General features: G+C 48.9%; 1 protein-coding gene across 4 annotated transcripts in view; it reads left to right on the plus strand.

Moving 5' to 3' along the window:
• Positions 1-21: 21 nt before the first annotated feature.
• Positions 22-19345, plus strand: part of LOC307208202 (H(+)/Cl(-) exchange transporter 5-like) — a 29509-nt gene continuing 10185 nt past the window's right edge. For 2 of the 4 annotated variants that reach the window (XM_079962747.1, XM_079962746.1), the window contains exons 1-7: positions 22-117; positions 3055-3211; positions 3727-3881; positions 5175-5274; positions 9639-9829; positions 17070-17192; positions 18730-18936. In XM_079962747.1, the coding sequence (XP_079818873.1) occupies positions 3073-3211; positions 3727-3881; positions 5175-5274; positions 9639-9829; positions 17070-17192; positions 18730-18936 (915 nt within the window). In that variant the 5' untranslated portion in view covers positions 22-117; positions 3055-3072. The remainder of the gene's footprint in view (positions 118-3054; positions 3212-3726; positions 3882-5174; positions 5275-9638; positions 9830-17069; positions 17193-18729; positions 18937-19345) is intronic. The other 2 variants (XM_079962748.1, XM_079962749.1) reach the window with 2 other exon arrangements.

Here is a 19345-nt window from a genome sequence, read left to right on the forward strand (position 1 = left end):
AAACCCCGCCCTGTCCCTGCACTCCCATTCTTTTTCCGCGTCATGTGAGGCGCCGCGTCACGTGAGAGTTCAAGATGGCGGCGCCCGCTCGCTGAGGAGAGCCGGGATTTCTCGCAGGTGAGCCAGAGGCGCCTTCACAGTTTCCTGTTATTATTATAAATATTAAGAATATTTATTAGATTTATGTTGCCCCCTGACCCCTCCAGTTTCCTACTAATATTAATATTAATATCATTTATTTAATTTATGTTCCCCCCAGCCCCCCTCCAGTTCCCCATTGCCCCCAAAGTCCCCCCAGTTTCCTACTAATATTAATATTAATATATTACAATCCAAAGCCAAAGGCGCCTTCAGTTTCCTATTACGTTTTATTAATATTAAGAATATTTATTAATGTTGCCCCCAGACCCCCCTCCACTTCCCTTTTCCCCCCCAAACCCCCTCCAGTTTCCTATTAATATAATTTATTTAATTTATTTTGCCCCACAGACCCCCCTCCAGTTCCCCAATACCCTCCAAACCCCCTCCAGTTTCCTATTAACGTTAATATAAATATAATCCATTAAAGTTATATTGCCCCCAACCTCCTCCCCCAGTTCCCTACTGCCCCCCCTCCACTAATAGTAATATCATTTATTAAAATTATATTGCACCCCAGGCCCCCCTCCAGTATCCTATTATTATTAATATTAATATCATTTATTAAATTTATATTGCCCCCTAGACTCCTCCCCAGTTCCCTATTGCCCCACAGAAATGCCCAGTCCCATGAGGCAGCAGTGAGCATTTCCCTCAGTTTGCCATTGCCCCACAGACCCCCACCAGCTTCCTATTGCCCCCAGTTCCCCGTTGCCTCATACGCCCCCAGGTTCCTTGGCATCGAGACCCCCACTGTCCCCAGAACCCCCATTTCCCTATTGTCCCACATGTCCCCAGTTTCCTATTTCCTCATATGCCCCTCAGGTTCCTTGCCCTCCAGTCCCTCCAGCTACCTATTGACCCACAGATTCCCCCCAAGTTCCCTATTGCCCCACAGACCTCACCAGTTTCCTATTGCCGCATACGCCCTGCAGCTTCCTTGCCCCACAGACTACCACTGCCCCCAGACCACCCAGCTTCCTATTGCCCCACATGCCCCCAGTTCCCTATTTCCTCATACACTCCCCAGGTTCCTTGTTCCCCAGAACGCCTCCAGATCCCTTTTGCCCCCCCCCAGACCTCCCCCAGTTTCCTATTGCCTCGTGTACCCCTCAGGTTCCTTGCCCCACAGACCACCACTGCCCACAAGCCTCCCAGTTCCCTTGCACCCCCCAAGTTCCTTTCCCTCAGTACCCCACTGCACCCCAGACCCCCTAGTTCCCTATTGCCCCCAGACCCCCCCAGTTTCCTATAGCCTCATACGCCCCCAGGTTCCTTGCCCCACAGAACCCACTGCCCTCCAGACCCCCGCCAGTTCCCTATTGCCCTCCAGGCCCCCCCAAGCTTCCTATTGCGCTCCAGACTCCCCCAGCTTCCTATTGCCCTCCAGACCCCCCAGCTTCCTATTGCTCTCCAGACCCCCCCAGCTTCCTATTGCCCTCCAGACCCCCCCAGCTCCCTAATGCCCTCTAGACCCTCCAGCTTCCTATTGGCCTCCAGACCCCCCAGTTCCTTATTGCCCCCCACACCCTCCCAGCTTTCTCTTGCCCCACATGCCCCCAGTTTCCTATTGCCTCTTACACCCCTCAGGTTCCTTGTCCCCCCAGACTCCCTAGTTCCCTATTGCTCCCCAGACACACACACCCCAGTTTCCTATTGCCACTTCCCCATCTTTGGCCCCCGCTGCTACCCCAGGGAAGAAAAGAAGTTTATAAAATGTGCTGCAGGTTACAATCAATGGGGTGAGAAACGTGTGCGGGGTATTGCAGTGGATTGCACTCTGGGTGGACTGAAATCAAATAGATTGAAATCACAATTGAAATCACTCCTCTGCCAGACTAGATTTCAATCCTTTTTATGGAAAGGTTCAACCTTGCTGTCATCCTCTGAATATGGGCAATCGGAAGAAGGTTTCATTTATGGAATAATGAATTTTCAGTGTCTTTTTTATTCTTGAGAATTTAACATCACGTGCCGTGATTGCTGCCTTACCGGGGGTTCCATAGACTGGATGCTCACAAGAGAGAGACTGTCTTGTCCAATTCAATTTAAATTTAAATTAGATTCAGAAGCAAGAAAAACGTGGGCCAGCTTTCATTGGAAAGGCTGCGTCGGCGGTGAAGTGGCGCAAGCTTTTCCTGCCCCGCCTTGGCCAGCTGTCTTGCGTTTCTGGTTCTGTGGCCGCCCTTGCAAATGCACAATTGATTTGTGCATTTTGGGAGGGGCGAGCATGAGTTGTGTTTCTGGCACTCATGCGTACACATTCTTATTGGTGCAAGCATTCAAATATTATTATTGTTATTGTTAATAACAACAACAACAATTCAACCACAACAATTCAGCTAGGTCAGTGGCGGCAAGATGCCTCTGGCCAGGCGTTGACAGTGGATGTTCAGCCCGACTTCTGCTTTTCGGCGCAATTTAGCTGCCACAGCGGAAGAAAAAAACAGTTCTGCAGAAAGGAAGGGTGATGCCTTGCACAATCATCACAAGGAGCTCCTTGCACAGAGGCCGAGAGCCCTCCGAACTCAGCTGAAATACTCTCCAAGGAAGGGAGAGCTGGGAGGGACGCCGAGAGGCATCTGGTCCACCCTTGGGCAACTCAAAAATCCCCCCCGTCAATCACATTTGGATCGGGGTTGGGGTAGAGGACCCTGGAACTCTTCCCTGTCTATCATTCTAGCAGGGGGTTGGACTAGATGGCCAGCTCAACCAATCAGATACCTTTCCAGCTGCAGGTTGGGCTGGATGACCCTGGAACCTTCCCTGTCTATCATCCTAGCAGGGGGGTGGGACTAGATGATCAGCTCCACCAATCAGATTCCTTCCTGGCCATGGGTTGGGCTGGATGACTGCCCGGTGTCCCTTCCAACCTTCCTATAGGAAAGACTTGCCTCTCCTTCTCTCTCGCCACAGATCCTGGACTGGCGGCCGATGGAGGGCCGCCATTTCCGGTGCGGGAGCTTCCAGAGCAGCACCAGCGACGAGGACCTGGTGGAGGTCGGCGACGGCGGGACTCTCGACTTCTCCCTGGCGGGCGACGTGCCCCCTCTGGACCGAGAAATGGCGCCAGGTGTGTGTGTGTGTGTGTGTGTGTGTATAACAATATATATCACACAACATTTGACATTTGATTTCCCTCAGACGTTTTTGGCATTTTCCTCACCTGCTTAAAGATCAACCCATTCTCAGGGGAAATGACTTTGCTCTCCCGGGACTTTGCCCCTTCAACCCCATTCGCACTTGAGGCTCGTAATGCAATGGCTGGCAAGGGAGCCGCTGGTGGGATCTCAAACCCAGGCCTCTTGCCTCCTAGAAGAAGGGTTGAGCCAACAGATTTAATAAGAGGACACGAAGCAATTTATTGTGATTATATGTGAAAATTAATAGAAATCAATTTTTTTAAAGGGAAATTAATAGATTATTTTTTTAAAAAAAATTCAAATTTAAATTGGATTTCTTTTCTCTTTAAAATGGAGATTTAAAACGAAATGCTTTTGGAGGAAAAATCTTTACAAAAAATTAAAAATAAAATCATCCTCTTAATATTGACAATATTTTGAAAGAATAAAATTTAAATCCTCTCAGCAGGTTTCCCCTCGTATGCCGGCAATGGGTTTGACGAAATCGGCCAGATGCGCGACTTCCTGGAAGAGCCGCTTCCTGGAGTCGGGACTTACGAAGATTTCAACACTATTGACTGGGTGCGAGAAAAATCCCGAGATCGAGACCGGCACCGCGAGGTGAGGGTTCCAGGTTTGAATCTAGGTCTTCGCGAGTGGATATGGCTCTCTTCCAATCAACTGAGATCCAGATTCAAATCCCGTCGGGCTTGCGGTTCCAATCTTTCCCCTATATTACAAAGAGATTCAACCTCGCTGGCATTGATGTTCCATTTAAATCCCTATTTAAATCAGTCTGGCTGATTTAAATCAGGATTCAAAACCGGGATTTAAATTAAAGATCAGTGCCTGGGAGGTTGAATCTTTCCATAATCATGCAGACTTGATTAAATCCTTTTTTTTTTTTAAGGAAAGATTCAACCTCGCTGGCATTGATGTTCCATGTAAATCCTGGTTTGAATCCCGATTTACCGTATTTTTCGCCCTATAGGACGCAGCAGCCCATATGATGCACCTAGTTTTTTTTGGGGGGGGGGAAAGAAAAAAAGTTATCCCCCCCTCCCCCGCCGCGGCTTCAGCGCGACTCGCACTCCGGGCAGCAGGCTGCTATCCGCAGCCTAGGGAGCCCTGCTGGAACTCCCGCAGGGCTCCCTAGGCTGCGGATATCTGCCGGAAGTGCGGGGCGCTCTGCTTCAGCGCGCTCTGGGCGCAGGCTTATCTGCAGCCTAGGGAGCCTGCGGGAACTCCTGCGGGCTCCCCAGGCTTGCGGATATCTGCCGGAAGCGTGGGGTGCTCTGCTTCAGCAGGCTGGGCAGCAGGCTGCTATCCGCAGCCTAGGGAGCCTGCGGGAACTCCCGTGGGCTCCCCAGGCTTGCTGATAGCTTCCTGAAGCCTGGAGAGCGAGAGGGGTCGGTGCGCACTGACTCCCCTCGCTCTCCAAGCTTCAGCGAAAGCCTGCATTCGCCCTATAGGACGCACACAGATTTCCCCTTCATTTTTGGAGGGGAGAAAGTGCATCCTATAGGGCGAAAAATACGGTAAATCAGCCAGACTTGATTTAAATCCTTTTTTTACAGAGAGATTCAACCCAGCTGGCATCCTCTTCATATTGAATTTTTACTTAAATCCTCGTTCAAATCCCAATTTAAATCAGCCAGACTTGATTTAAATACTTTTTTTTTTTACAGGAAGGCTCAGCATTGCTAGCCTCCTTATAATATTGACAATCAGAGGAAAGTTTTCTTTTGGGAACAATAAATTCTTTGTATCCCCTTCCACAACATTTATCAGCCCAGAAGCTTTGGGAAACGGGTTCAAATCAGGAGAAGAAACAGCCCATTTTTGGGACAGTTATTTTTATCTTTATTTTCCCAATTATGGCCAATCTAATCCCATTTTTTTTCCCTTGCCCAGATTACCAACAGGAGCAAAGAGTCGACTTTCGCCCTCATCCACAGCATCAGCGATGCCTTTTCAGGGTGGCTGCTCATGCTCCTCATCGGACTCTCGGCAGGTGAGAAAACAACAAACCTAAAAGAGGAATAATAAAATTCTGTATCTGAAGAAGTGTGCATGCACACGAAAGCTCATACCAAGAACTAACTTAGTTGGTCTTTAAGGTGCTACTGGAAGGAATTTTTTTATTTTGTTTTGACTATTGCAGACCAACACGGCTACCTATCTGTAACTAAAATTATTATTATTATTATTATTATTATTATTATATAAAATTACTATTAATAATATTATTATTAGATAGAATCATCTTTTTACAGCAACCCAATAAGTACAAAAAGATGTTATAAATGGGATAAATTGATGGGGTGAATTTTATCTGCAATTTAGCGGAACCACCTGCTCCATCAGGGCCCAGTACGGGCCACATGATCTCCTGCAACGATTTTGCAAAGTTTTTTGCAGATAAAGTCACTCAGATTCAGGAAGAGGAAGACTCCACCATGGGAGCAGGGCCAGGGTGGGAGAGTGCTAGAGCCCTGTCTAGTCAAGTTGCGTGGGATCAATTCCAATCTGTTACCTCCAAGGATGTGGACAGGCTGCTTGGATGAGTGAAACCAACCAACTGTATTCTTGATCCTTGCCCATCCTGGCTGATAAAAGCTAGCCAGGAAGGGCTGGGAGACGGGCTTTGCGGGGTGGTGAATGCTTCTCTCTGTGAGGGAGCCTTCCCAGACCCGCAAAAAGGGGTGGTTATCAAACTGCTTCTTAAAAAACCATCTTTAAGGTAAAGGTAAAGGTACCCCTGCCCGTACGGGCCAGTCTTGACAGACTCTGGGGTTGTGTGCCCATCTCACTTAAGAGGCCAGGGGCCAGCGCTGTCCGGAGACACTTCCGGGTCACGTGGCCAGCGTGACATCGCTGCTCTGGCGAGCCAGAGTCGCACACGGAAACGCCGTTTACCTTCCCGCTGGTAAGCGGTCCCTATTTATCTACTTGCACCTGGAGGTGCTTTCGAACTGCTAGGTTGGCAGGCGCTGGGACCGAGCAGCGGGAGCGCACCCCGCTGCAGGGATTCGAACCGCCGACCTTTCGATCGGCAAGTCCTAGGCGCTGAGGCTTTAACCCACATGGCCAACTATCGCCCACTTTCAAATCTTCCGTTCTTGGGCAAGGTGATTGAGAAAGTGGTTGCTGAACAATTCCAAGCACGTCTGGAGGATGCGGACCATTTGGATCCCTTCCAGTCAGGATTCAGGCCTCATTATGGGTTCTGTTCTCTCTCCCATGCTTTTAAACAACTACACGCATCCACTGGGAGAGATCCAGTATAACTTTGAAGGGGACTCGGAAACTACAACTAATCCAGAATGTGGCAGCTGGACTGGTGACTGGGAGCGGCCACCGAGACCACATAACACCAGTCTTGAAAGACTTACATTGGCTCCCAGTACATTTCCGAGCACAATTCAAAGTGTCGGTGCTGACCTTTAAAGCCCTAAACAGCCTCGGTCCAGTAGACCTGAATGGAGCGTCTCCATCCCTATCGTTCTGCCCGGACACTGAGGTCCAGCGCCGAGGGCCTTCTGGAGGTTCCCTCACAGCAAGAAGCCAAGTTACAAGGAACCAGACAGAGGGTCTTTTCGGTGGTGGCGTCTGCCTTGTGGAACGCCCTCCCAGCAGATGTCAAAGAGAAAAACAACTACAGTGGTACCTCGGGTTACATACGCTTCAGGTTACAGTTAATTCTGCTTACAGACTGCGTCCCAAACGTCCGTCATCCTTGCTCCAAGGACGTTCTTCCAGACGCACCCCAATCGCCAGCGCTCTGTGGACGACTTCCGTGGTGCTGTTGGGTCTCTCCCCCCTTGCAATTTCATCCTTCACAGCCCCATTCAGCCCCTCCCAGAACAGGTCTCGGACGGCAGCTGAGTCTTTCTCCCAGCCCAGCGCATTTACCAACGCAAAAAAGCGGGAGTGATATTGTCTCACAGTGGCTTTCCCCTGCTTCAAACCATGCATTTCCCTTCTGGCCACATCCACATCAACCGTTGATTTAAAACAAGCGTCCATAGCCTTGATAAAAGCTGTAGAATCCTTGAGGGCGGGGTCATTTTCGCGCCATAAATTGCGCAGCCACGATTTAGCGTCCCCATGCAGATGAGTTATTATGAACCCCACTTTCTCCTCCTCATCTCTAAAGTCTTTCCGAAGCAAATTGAGCGCAAAAACTATGTCTGCCCTGAAGTTAGGATACTGCTGCAGGTTCCCGTCGAAATGGGATACGATGCTGCCCCCCCTCTTTCCGAGGCCAATCCCCTCCGGCTTGGGTCCTGGCAGCCCCTCCTTGCTCAAAAGTTCCCACCTGGTTTGCAGATCCTTGCAGAACGCTACTGCTTCCTCCTCTCTCTTTCTGGATGCTGCTACTTCCATGGAAAGTCTCGTCACTGCTTCTTGCAGGGCTGTCACTTTCTCCTCTGTAGCCATCCTTCCCGATCTTCGTGGGCTCGCAAAACACCAAGTTTAGCCCCTCGCTGCGCCAACTCACGCTGCGAAGGTTTTTGTGGAGACGAAACTTACTGTCAGAGCTGCCCAAGGTCCCAGCTCACAAAGGACCAACGCCAGTTCTTGCTATATACAAAAGTCTTTATTAAAGTTCAGTTTCGATTTCAAAGCCGTGGCGCGCAGCTCTACGTCTTAACTCTAGACTGCTGAAGTTCCGTCTGAATCTCCTCCCCCCAGACACCAGTTCAAGACCCTAGCCTTGCTCCACCTCCTCCTTTGCTCCTTTCTCCTCTGGGTCCGTCTGCCCACTGGGCTGTCGCCCTTTCTGGACTCTTCTGATGCTGATTCCCCGGATTCTTCCCCCTGCTTCCGGCGTGCTTTAGGACCTGGCTCCCAATCCGACCTCCCTGCTGTCCCGCGCTCCTGTACATTTGAACTTGGCGCGCGCGCCCAGCCGGCAACCTTCCTCCTGACCGTTACACTGCTCCTGTCACTGCTTCGCCCTTCGGGGGGGCTAGCTGGGTCTGACTTCCCCCCCGTTCCCTCACTCAGCGATAGGGGCGTGGTCAGCCCTGACTCATCTTCTCTCCCCACTGGAGGGGAAGCCGGCCCTGACACGTGGGACTCTTCCCCCCCGCTACGCTCTGGTGGGGAAGCTGGTCCCGATCTCCAGCTGCTGCTTTGGGAGCCGCCGCTGGCCCCTTGCTTCTGGTGCGTCCCTCCCGGGACCCCCCTTGCCCTGGCCATCGATGCCCCCTTCTGGGAATCTTCCGAATCGCTGGAGAAGCTCATGGAATCTCTCGGCCCACTGTCATATTCTCCTACGCTGCCCTCGGATTGTTCCCCTTCGCTCTCCGCCTCCTCTCTCCCCTGTGCCTCTGCTCCCGAACCCCTGACAAGTACTTAACCCAAGGTACTACTGTACTAGACTTTTAGAAGACACCTGAAGGCCGCCATGTTTCAGGAAGCTTTCAATGTTTGATGCATTACTGTATTTTAATATTTTATTGGAAGCCGCCCAGAGTGGCTGGGGTAGCCCAGCCAGATGGACAGGGTATAAATAATAAATTATTATTATTAGATATAATCATCTTTTTACAGCAACTCCAGGCACCTTGCCATACGTATAAAAACACTATGTTCTTGATGTTTTATATGGGATAAATTGGTTGGGTGAAATAATAATAATAATAATAATAATAATAATAATCCGCATTGGCCCGAACATTAGCCGGACTTTCACTATTCAAATTGATTTAAATGAGCACTTAAATCACCATTTAAATCCCTCATCCGTCAGACTGGATTTACAGAATTTACTTTACTGGAATTTACTGAATTTAGGTTTTCTCTACTGAAAGATTCAACCTTGCTGGCATCCTCTTAATATGGGAAGGCCTGGGGGGAAACTGGAAAACTTTGGGGGGGGGGAACCAGGCTTTTTTCCAGAAAAATGGGGGGGTGCATGTAATATTAAAGCTATATAAAACTGTTTTTTCCCATTTTCCCAGTAAAAAAAACCTGGTTTCCCTCCATTTTTTCGGGTTTTTCCCCCAGGCCTTCCCATGTCTATTGTGCCCGTTATTCTCTCCTCCTCCCTAATTGTTCTTGCAATGACTTCCAATACCAAATTAAATAGTAATGGAGAGATGTCAAGGTGCTTTTTTTTTTTTTTTAAGAAAATTAACCTGAAGGAATTTAAAGGAATTTTTTTTAAAAAAAGCACTCTAAAATTTAAAATGAAAATGGGGAAAACTGAGAATTTTGATTTTTTGAAAATTAAAATGCAATAATTTTCTCTTCAGCCCATTGGGTTGTCCCTTCAGCCCATTGGGTGATAGATAGATAGATAGATAGATAGATAGATAGATAGATAGATATGTGGTTTTTTTAAAAAAATAAAATCAAAATACACAGGGGCCTTGGCTGGCTTGATTGACATCTCCACCCATTGGCTGACGGATCTGAAGGAAGGCGTGTGCCTCAATGGGTTTTGGTACAACCATGAACATTGCTGCTGGAATTCCCGAAATATCACTTTCCAGGACCGGGACAAATGTCCGGAGTGGCAGACGTGGGCGGAGCTTCTGACCAGAAAGAAGAACGGGGTGAGTGGCTTCCCCCGAATGTCCCCAGAAATAATTGCAAATTAAATCATGATTTAATTCACAATTTACCATATTTTTCGCTCTATAGGACCACTTTTCCCCCTCCAAAAATTGAGGGGAAATGTGTGTGCGTCCTGTGGAGCGAATGCAGGCTCCTTGGCTTCAGCGATAGCAACGCGAAGCCTCCGAAGCGCAGAGGGAGCGCTCCTTCCGCGCTCCGGAGGCTTCGCGTTGCTTTTGCTGAAGCCTGTAGAGCGAGAGGGGTCGGCGCGCACTGACCCCTCTCACTCTCCAGGCTTCAGGGATAGCCACCTGAAGCCTCCGGAGCGCAGCGGCAGCTCCCCCTGCACTCCGGAGGCTTCGGGTTCCTTTTGCTGAAGCTGGGAGAGCAAAACTCTCCCGGCTTCAGCAGAGAGGGAGAGCTGCGCAGCGCCCCTTCAGCGAAGCAGCAGGAGAAATGGAAGGGGCTCCGTTTCTCCTGCCGCTTCGGTGAAGGTGCGCTGAGCAGAGAGGGGGAGAATTGTTTTTTTTTCTTGTTCTCCCCCTCTAAAACAAGGTGCGTCCTATGGTCGGGTGCGTCCTATAGAGCAAAAAATACAGTAATTCACGGTTTAAGGGTTTAAATAACAATTTAATTCACGGTTTAAAGATTCGAGTCATTCCAATCGCGATTTCACTCACAATTTCAGTCATGATTTAATTCACAATTTAATTTATTAAATAGTGGGTGGTAATAGCAGACAACAGATTTCTCAAAGTAGTTATTTATAGGTAAGCTGGAACTGAACTGAACAGCAAACAACTCAGCCAGCCTGCTTTTATAGGCAGCCGGCTGTCAACATTGTAACAACAACAGCCCAGGGTTTCCCGCCTAAATTAACTGACATGTACCAGAGTGAAAACTATATACAGTGGTACATTGGGATGCAAACGAGATCTGTTCCGGAGCCCCATTCTCATCCTGAATAGAACATAAGACGCGACAGGGCATCTGCGCGTGTCACGTTTTGCCGCTTTCACGCATGCATGTGACGTCATTTTGAGCATCTGCGCATGCGCGAGCGGTGAAACCCGGATGTAACGCGCTCCATTACTTCCAGGTCACCACAGAGCGCAACCCGAAAATACTTATCCTGAAGTGTATCTATCCCATGATATGACTGTACACAATACCCCCTGGCGGCCAGGGTGAGAACTTCAATACATAACACCCCTCCCCACTGAGATAAGGCATTCGTTACAATCATAGTGGTTCCATTACATACAGCAGTACTCTTATTGGTTTCAATAAGGCACATAAGCATATCGATTCCAGTTTTACGAATTCGCAGGCATAACTGTTTCACTATCAACTATATTGTCCGTAAGACTCACCATCACATATTAATTGACCCCATTCACCATACCACTTTACATGTGCAGTTTGTCCAGTGAACACAGTCTTTTAAGTAAACTGGTCGCTTGGAAACCCTGCCGGACCACCGAGGGCCAGTACCAGAGTCCGGGTGGCCACCCGATTCTGGCTGCGATTGTGGTGCGACCAAATGTTCCCCAAGTTCCCTGGCTCTGCTGCTGTCAAAGGAACCGCCGCGAGCAGACTCGGTGGACGGTCAGAGGCCGAGTCTCTGGGGAGCCAGGCAGACCCACTGAAACGGCTTGGTTCGGCTCCACGCCCTCAGTTTGTAAGGAAGATGTAGGTGGAGCCTCGCCTTCCATTAGCATCCGCTCCGTAGCTGGGGCCACAGTTGGGGGCACAGCGGTAGTGTCCAAATCCCCAACCCTGCGCCTTAGCTGGTCTATGTGCCAGTGCCACAAGCATCCATTCTCGAGTGCCACCTGGTACGAACGGGGCCTCGTGACTCCCACTACCGTGGCTGGCACCCAAGGAACATCGCTGTCGACTTAGATTTGAAAATAAGGGACCAGTAGCCTTGAAATAAGGGATCAGCAGCCAAAATAAGGGACCTGCAGCCTCACCTGTTCCAGGCACTCCAGTCTTCCTGTCCTCCTGCAGTCTGGTCAAACTCATGCTGGTAGCTTCAAGAACACTGTCCAGCCAACTTTGTAACCAGTGGTTCAACTGAATAGAATCTGAATCACATGCACCACAAGGCCTATGCAGCCTCAACTTAAGATGGCTCCCTGGCCTGGCTTTGCACTGCAAAGTTGCAGCAGCATGTGCAACAAAATGGTGTCCAGCATTCAAAAAACCCCTCGGCTTGCAGTAACTAGCCACACACACGCAGCCTCCCCCCCTCACCACAAGATTGCCAGTCACCCACCATTTTAGTCAACCAGCTCCTTTCTTTTCCCCCATAAGTCAATCAAAGGAGCCTCCAGAACAAATTCAAAAGCCCCCCCACGAGATCTCCTTTCCTTTTCCCCCACCATGTGCCCCCGCTCCAGATAGACCTTTTCGCCGGCAAGGTTAAGTGGGTCGTTGATGACGTGTCCATCCGATTCCGATACAAGCACTCAGCAAAGGTATGTTCAACTTCTGAGCCCCTCTGAGCCAAAGGCAGAAAGCCCAGCCAGCAGCCAAACGAAGCCTCAAGGAAAACCGCCGTCACCTCTCCACTGGGAAGTGCTGAGCAAAGGCGAGTCCCCAGGCAACGCAGCCGTTGATCAGTACAAGGCATACAAGGCATACAAGCTACACCCCCCAGTCGTTCTTAGACTTCTTATTGGGTGAGCAACACAGCCAAGCAACACAGTTGGAGCCTCCCTCCTGCTTCCTTTGAAATTTAAGGGACATCATTTAAGGGACACCCATCAATAAGGGACAGCAGCGGGACATGGCGCTGGAATAAGGGACTGTCCCTCCAAATAAGGGACGCTTGACAGCTATGCCAAGGAATGTCCCCCACAAAGTTCTGGGCAAAAACCTGATCCCCTGGAATAAAGGACCGTGGCGCGTTAGTACAGCCCGGGGGCTCGGCCACACCGGGTGCAGCTGGTCAAGGAGAGACCGGAGGCGGCAGCCCATTAGCAGTTCAGCCGAGCTCCGCCCTGTGGCTACATGAGTGGTGATGTGCTGCATGAGCAAGTATTCAGCGACCCGCTCGTGCCAGTCCCTCTGTTCCAGCCGCGTCAGTGCCTCTTTTGCTGAGCGCACCATTCTCTCGGCCTGCCCGTTGCTGGCCGGGTGAAAGGGTGTCGTTAGGGCATGGCAGATGCCCATCCCCAAGAGGTACCTTTCAAAGGTGCCTGATGTGAACTGAGGTCCGTTGTCGGAGACGAGGACATCAGGACATCCATGAGTTGCAAAGAGGCCCTGCAGCACCCGGATGACGGCCTTGGTAGTGGTGGAGGGCATCAGGGCCACCTCCAACTATTTGGAATAGGCGTCCACCACTACCATAAAGGTCCGGCCATGAAAGGGGCCGGCAAGATTGATGTGCACCCTCGACCAGGGTGCCTTGGGCATCTCCCAGGTGCCGGCAGTGCAGGTCTCAACTCTTGGCATGCTTGACAGGAGGCAACCCAGGAAGTGATGGCATCGTCCATGTTAGGCCACCAGACGTAGCACCGAGCCAACACCTTCATTTTGATGATTCCTGGGTGGCCAATGTGCAGATCCTCAAGGACACGTTGGCAGAGTCTTTGGGGAACCATGACTCAGTCTCCCCACAGTAGGCAGCTGCAGTGAGCTGAGAGCTCGTGCTGTCTGGTTGCAAATGGCTGGAACTCTGGTGCGAAAGACCCTTCCAGCCACCCCCTCCACACCCAGTTGAGTACACGTTTGATGGTGTGGTCCTGGGCAGATGCGGAGGTTACATTGGCTGCTGATACTGGAGCTGCTGGGAGGTCCTCAATTAGGAGGAGCAATGAAGCAGGAACCAGGTCTTCCACAAGTGCTGGAAAAGGGCAACGACTGAAGAGCCTCAGCGTGGCCCATCGATTTTCCAGGGCGATGGACGTTGCTAGGTGTAAGCTGCCAGAAAGACAGTCCATCGCAGCATGTGTGGCGAGAGGACCGGTGGAGTTGGTCAATCACCAGCGAGGAGGCCCAGGAGTGGCTTGTGGTCAGTGATGAGGTTGAAGGTTCTCCTGTAGAGGTATTCATGGAACCTCTTTACTCCAGCCACAAGTGCCAGTGCCTCCTATCAAGCTGGCTGTAATTCCGTTCAGCCGGAGACAGCGTCTGGGAGAAGTAGGCGAGCGGTGCTTCCCTACCATCTGGAAACTGGTGATTGAGGATAGCTCCAGTGCCAAAGGGCGAGGCGTCACAGGCAAGGACCAGCTGCCCGGCATCACTGTACTGTACCAGCACACTGACCGATGAGAGGAGGGCTTTGACTGTATTGAAAGCCGTCGTTTCCCGATGACCCCAGGACGACGGTACCTTTGTGCTGAGGAGGCAGTGTAGAGGCTCGGTTAGTGTTGCTTTGTGGGGCAGAAACATGTTGTACAAGTTCAGAAACCCCAGGAACACCTGCAACTCTGACATGCTTTTTGGAATCGGGGCCTGCTGAATGGCCCGGATCTTGGATGCCATCAGGTGAAGACCGGAGGCGTTGATAAGGTAGCCCAGGAACTTCACCTGTAGAACGGCGATCTGGCACTTTTCTTTTTTCATTTTGAGCCCAGCCTCCTAGAACCTGGTCAGCATGGTGCGGATGTGCTTGAACTGTTGCTGATTTGAGTCTGTGGATACCAAGACGTCATCAAAATATGGCACCGCGCCCGAAAGCCCCTGCAGGAGACGCTCCATGAGACTTTGAAAGATGCCAGGAGCGACACTCACCCCAAACTGTAGCCAGCGGCACCGGAATGCCCCTCAGTGGGTGACGATTGTCTGAGCTTCAGCGGTGACATCATCGACAGGCAGTTGTTGATAGGCTTGGGCAAAGTCCAGTTTAGCAAAGACCTTGCCATCACCCAGGGAATGCAGCAGGTGACTGAAGCGCCTTGTTGATCGTGCACTTGTAGTCTGCACATATTATCACCGACCCGGAAGGCTTAACAGGCGTGACAATGGGGGCTTCCCACTTGGTGTGGTCAATCGGCTCTGAGACTAAATGGGACCCGGCGTGGCTTTAGCTTGATGGGGGCGACTTGCAGATCAAGGCTAAAGGTGATGGGCGTTCCTGTATATTGGCCTAAAGTGCCATTGAAAACCTCAAGTCTTTGATTAGGCCATCAACCTCCACGTCAGAGATGCAGTTGATGCCAGTGACTTTCAGGCCGAGGGCATCAAACCAGTCTAGCCCTAGGAGGCTAGGCCGCAGGCCTTCAACCACCACCAGTCAGAGCAGGCCCGAAAAATTCTTGAAAGCAACCTGGAACCGGCCGACGTCTACCACAGGAATGTTGTTTCCCTGGTAGTCTTTCAAATGTATGTGGTGTGAGTTGAGTTGCCTCTTGGACAACTTGGGCACAAGTCTTTTGATGGTGCTCCAGGATACGACAGACAAGGCAGACAGTCAATCTGCATGTCACACGGAGCTCCTTCCATGAGCACGGTGACACGTAGGCAAGTTGGTTTGGCCAATCGTGAATCCGGGCGAGCAGTGGCAGTTGGTGAGGGCGAAACAGCTTCCGTTGGTGGACCAGGGTGAAGACCTGGACTTGCGAGACGGTGAAGGTGGCGTGTCGGGTGGAGCAGATCAGCAGACCTTAGCAATGTGGCCCCTTCTGGAGCATCACTGACAGATGGCGTCTCTGAATCGACACGCCACAGGAATGATTGCCTCCACACCCAGCACATTCTAATTTGTCCTTGTACCACTGTTTGAACTTCCCACGCTCCCGCTTTGTCTGGTACACGTCATCGTCTTCGCTGGGTGACGCCTTGTTACTGCTGGCCTCCTCATGGTGCACTGGGATTGGCTTCTTAGCAGGTTGCAGGCTGCTGCTCTTGCGAATCTCCTGGGCAGAGAGTTCAGTAGCTTCTGAGGCCGCAGCCTCCTCGATGGTCTTCTGCGGTGTGAGGTCAGGCTTGGCGAGAAGACGCCGTTGCAGATGGTTGTTTTGAACACCGCAGAAAATTTGATCCATCAGGGCATCGTCCTGGAACTCACAGTGCAGCGCAGCTTTTCGGAGGGTGGCGATATAGTTGTTGATCGACTCCCCCTCTGCCTGGTCCGGTGGTAGAACGCATGGTGGACAGCAATTTTGGACAGCTTTGGAGCGTAGTGGTTTTTTAGCTTCTCTTTTAGCATGTCCCACGGTGCTGCCTGGACTTCTAGTGGCGAGACCAAAACTCGGGCCGTCTCAAACACCTCGGGCCCACAAAGGCTTAGGAATAGGCCCCACTTATGCTCCTCTGACCCTTTGTCAGCTTGTTTGCTTGGAGGAAGCAGGTGAACCGAGCAGTAGAGGCACAAGTGAAGCCATGGTTCCGATGACGGATGGGACACAGTGCTCTAGCCAGAACGGTCAGCTCTGAATTGGGTTCTGTTCAGTGATGCCGCTCAGTGTTTCAGCTCAGTGATTCCACTCAGTGAGCGTCCGAATCTGGCTGTGCTCTGATGTCCATCCAATCCTACCTTCGTCGCCAATATTAAGTAGTGGGTGGACATAGCAGACAACACAGAGATTTCTCCAAGTGATTCTTTATAGTAAGCTGGAACTGAACTGAACAGCAAACAGCTCAGCCGGCCTGCTTTTATAGGCAGCCGGCTGTCAACACTGTAACAACAGCAGCCCAGGGTTTCCCACCTAAATTAACTGACGTGGACCAGAGTGAAAACTATATACACGATACTCCTGGTGGCCAGGGGGAAAACTTCAGTACATAACACCATTCACGTTTTAAAGATTTAAATCCTATTTCAGTTGCAATTTCTATCGTGATTTCAATCTCAATGGAAATCCCTTGTCCGTCAGACTGGATTTCCATCCTTTCTTTATAGGAAGATTCAGCCTTGCTGTTATCCTCTTAATACAGACTGTATCGTTTTCAGAGCAGGGTGGATTTTATTTTGTTTTATTTAATTTATTTATATTATAATATGTATTTTATTTTATTATTATATTATGTTTTGTTTACTATATAATATTTGATTTGATTTTAGTCTATAATATTTATTTTATAATATTACATATTTTATTATTATATGATATATTATTCATTTTATAATATTATACATATTAATTATAAATATTTAAATTTATTCCAATCCAATCGATTGAAATCCACCGTCAGTCAGACTTGATTGAGATTATCTCTTTAATGGCATCTGATTTTATTTTTATTTTTTAAGAAAATCGTTTATTTTTATCCCCCCAATTTTAGGGCGCCCTCGCCTACAGCCTCAACTACTTCATCTACACCGCCTGGGCGCTGCTCTTCTCACTGCTGGCCGTGCTTCTCGTTCGCGGTTTTGCACCCTACGCCTGTGGGTCGGGGATCCCCGAGGTAAGGCCAGCTAATCGATTATCAAGTCAATTTTGGTGCGACTTCCCACATGCTAGATTTCTGGCTGCAGGGATTTCATCCCCTCATGCTCCCAAAAACTGAATAATTGTTGTAAATAACATGACTATCAACAGTATGAACTTAATAAATAATAATAACTCATAATGCATAGTATAAATAATTATATAAATTAAATAAGTACAAATTATTATGAATATTAATATAAATAAAATGAATAATACTATTATACTTGAAATATACAAGAAATATGGATCCCTAGATTTCTAGCTGCGGGGATTCCCTTCCCTCCTGCTCTCAAAATCTGATTGGGGATTTAAATCGCCGGGATCTTTTCAACTAGAAATGTGGCTGGGGTTCATAATAATAATTAGTAATTATTATTATTATAAGCACCATGACTTTCAATAATGAGAAGATAAGAAATAAATAATTATGCATAGTACAAGTTATTATATAAATAAAATAAGTAATAACAACCTTGATGAAGAAGATAAATATTAATATACATAAAATGAATAATAATCAATATTAATTTTTATTTATTTATACTTATATTCTTTATAATTACAAACCATAATAAATTGGAAAATAATGATACCGCATAAATCAGGCATAGGCAAACTCCGGCCCTCCAGATGTTTGGGACTGCAATTCCTCTCATCAATGTCTTCTATAGATCTGTTTGGATGTTTTATTTAGTTCATACTTTGATATTTAGTATTTGGCAGTTGACCCATTATGGTAATGTTGGAGACTTTGCAAGAACTTCTTCACCTATGAAAACACATTCTGGATTTTTCTGAAGGGACATTCTAGACAAACATTTGGTGATGATGGGAATTGCAGTCCCAAACATCTGGAGGGCCGGAGTTTGCCTATGCCTGGCATAAATGATAACATGATAAATAAAAATAATGATAAATTATAATAAAACGATAAATAAAAAATAATGAAAGAATTGAAATGATGATAAAAAATGAGAGAGTGCAAATGATAATAAAATGATAAATAAAAAATAATAAGTATAAATTATAATTAAAAAGATAAATTATAAAAAGTGTTATGTACTGAAGTTCTTACCCTGGGCCAGCAGGGGCATACTGTTATGCAAATGAAGGATCGAAAGTGACGTTCAGTGATTGGATAGTTTGTATGCAAATGAAGGATTGAAAGTGACGTTCAGTGATTGGATAGTTTTAGAAAATGGCAACAGTTACATTGTTCTGGAGCTCTATATAAGCAGGCTGACTGAGCTCCTCAGTTCAGTTACAGCTTACAAATAAAGAGCTGCTTTGGAAGAATCACTGTGTCGTCTGATATGTTCGCCCACAACTTAACAAAAAGGATGAATAAAAAAAATATAAATAACATAAAGAATCATCATCCTAAAAATATAAACAGTAATCCTTTTATTCTTTGCACCCCATCCCTCTGGCCATGCCGCCAACGCCCCTCCCTTCCTCCAGGCCCCGAGTGCAAATCCCCAAACTGACATTTCTCCCCCTCCCTTTTCCAGATCAAGACCATCCTGAGTGGCTTCATCATCCGTGGCTACCTGGGGAAGTGGACTCTGCTGGTCAAGACGGTCACCCTGGTCCTGGCCGTGGCCTCGGGGCTCAGCCTGGGCAAGGAGGGGCCCCTGGTCCACGTGGCCTGCTGCTGCGGGAACATCCTCTGCCACCTCTTCACCAAGTACCGGAAGAACGAAGCCAAGCGGAGAGAGGTGTGGGACCCCTGGGGCACGTGCAGTAATCCTCTGGTTGTCAATATTCACAGGATGCCAGCAGGGCCGAACCTTTGCGTAAATAGTGGATTGGATTCCTGAATCCAATCGGGATTCAGGCCTCATCATGGGACTGAAACTGCCTTGGTCGCGCTGGTTGATGATTTCCGGCAAGCTAGGGACAAGGGTGAAAGCTGTTTCCTAGTTCTGCTGGATCTCTCAGCGGCCTTTGATACAATCGACCATAACATCCTTCTGGACCATCTAGAGGGGCTGGGAGCTGGGGGCACTGTTATACAGTGGTTTCGCTCCTTCCTCCTGGGCCGTGTTCAGAAAGTGGTGGTGGGGGATGAGTGTTCAGACGCCTGGGCCCTCACTTATGGGGTGCCTCAGGGTTCCGTCCTCTCCC

This window comes from Podarcis cretensis (genome assembly GCF_951804945.1).
Source record: "Podarcis cretensis genome assembly, chromosome: Z".
Taxonomy (NCBI): domain Eukaryota; kingdom Metazoa; phylum Chordata; class Lepidosauria; order Squamata; family Lacertidae; genus Podarcis; species Podarcis cretensis.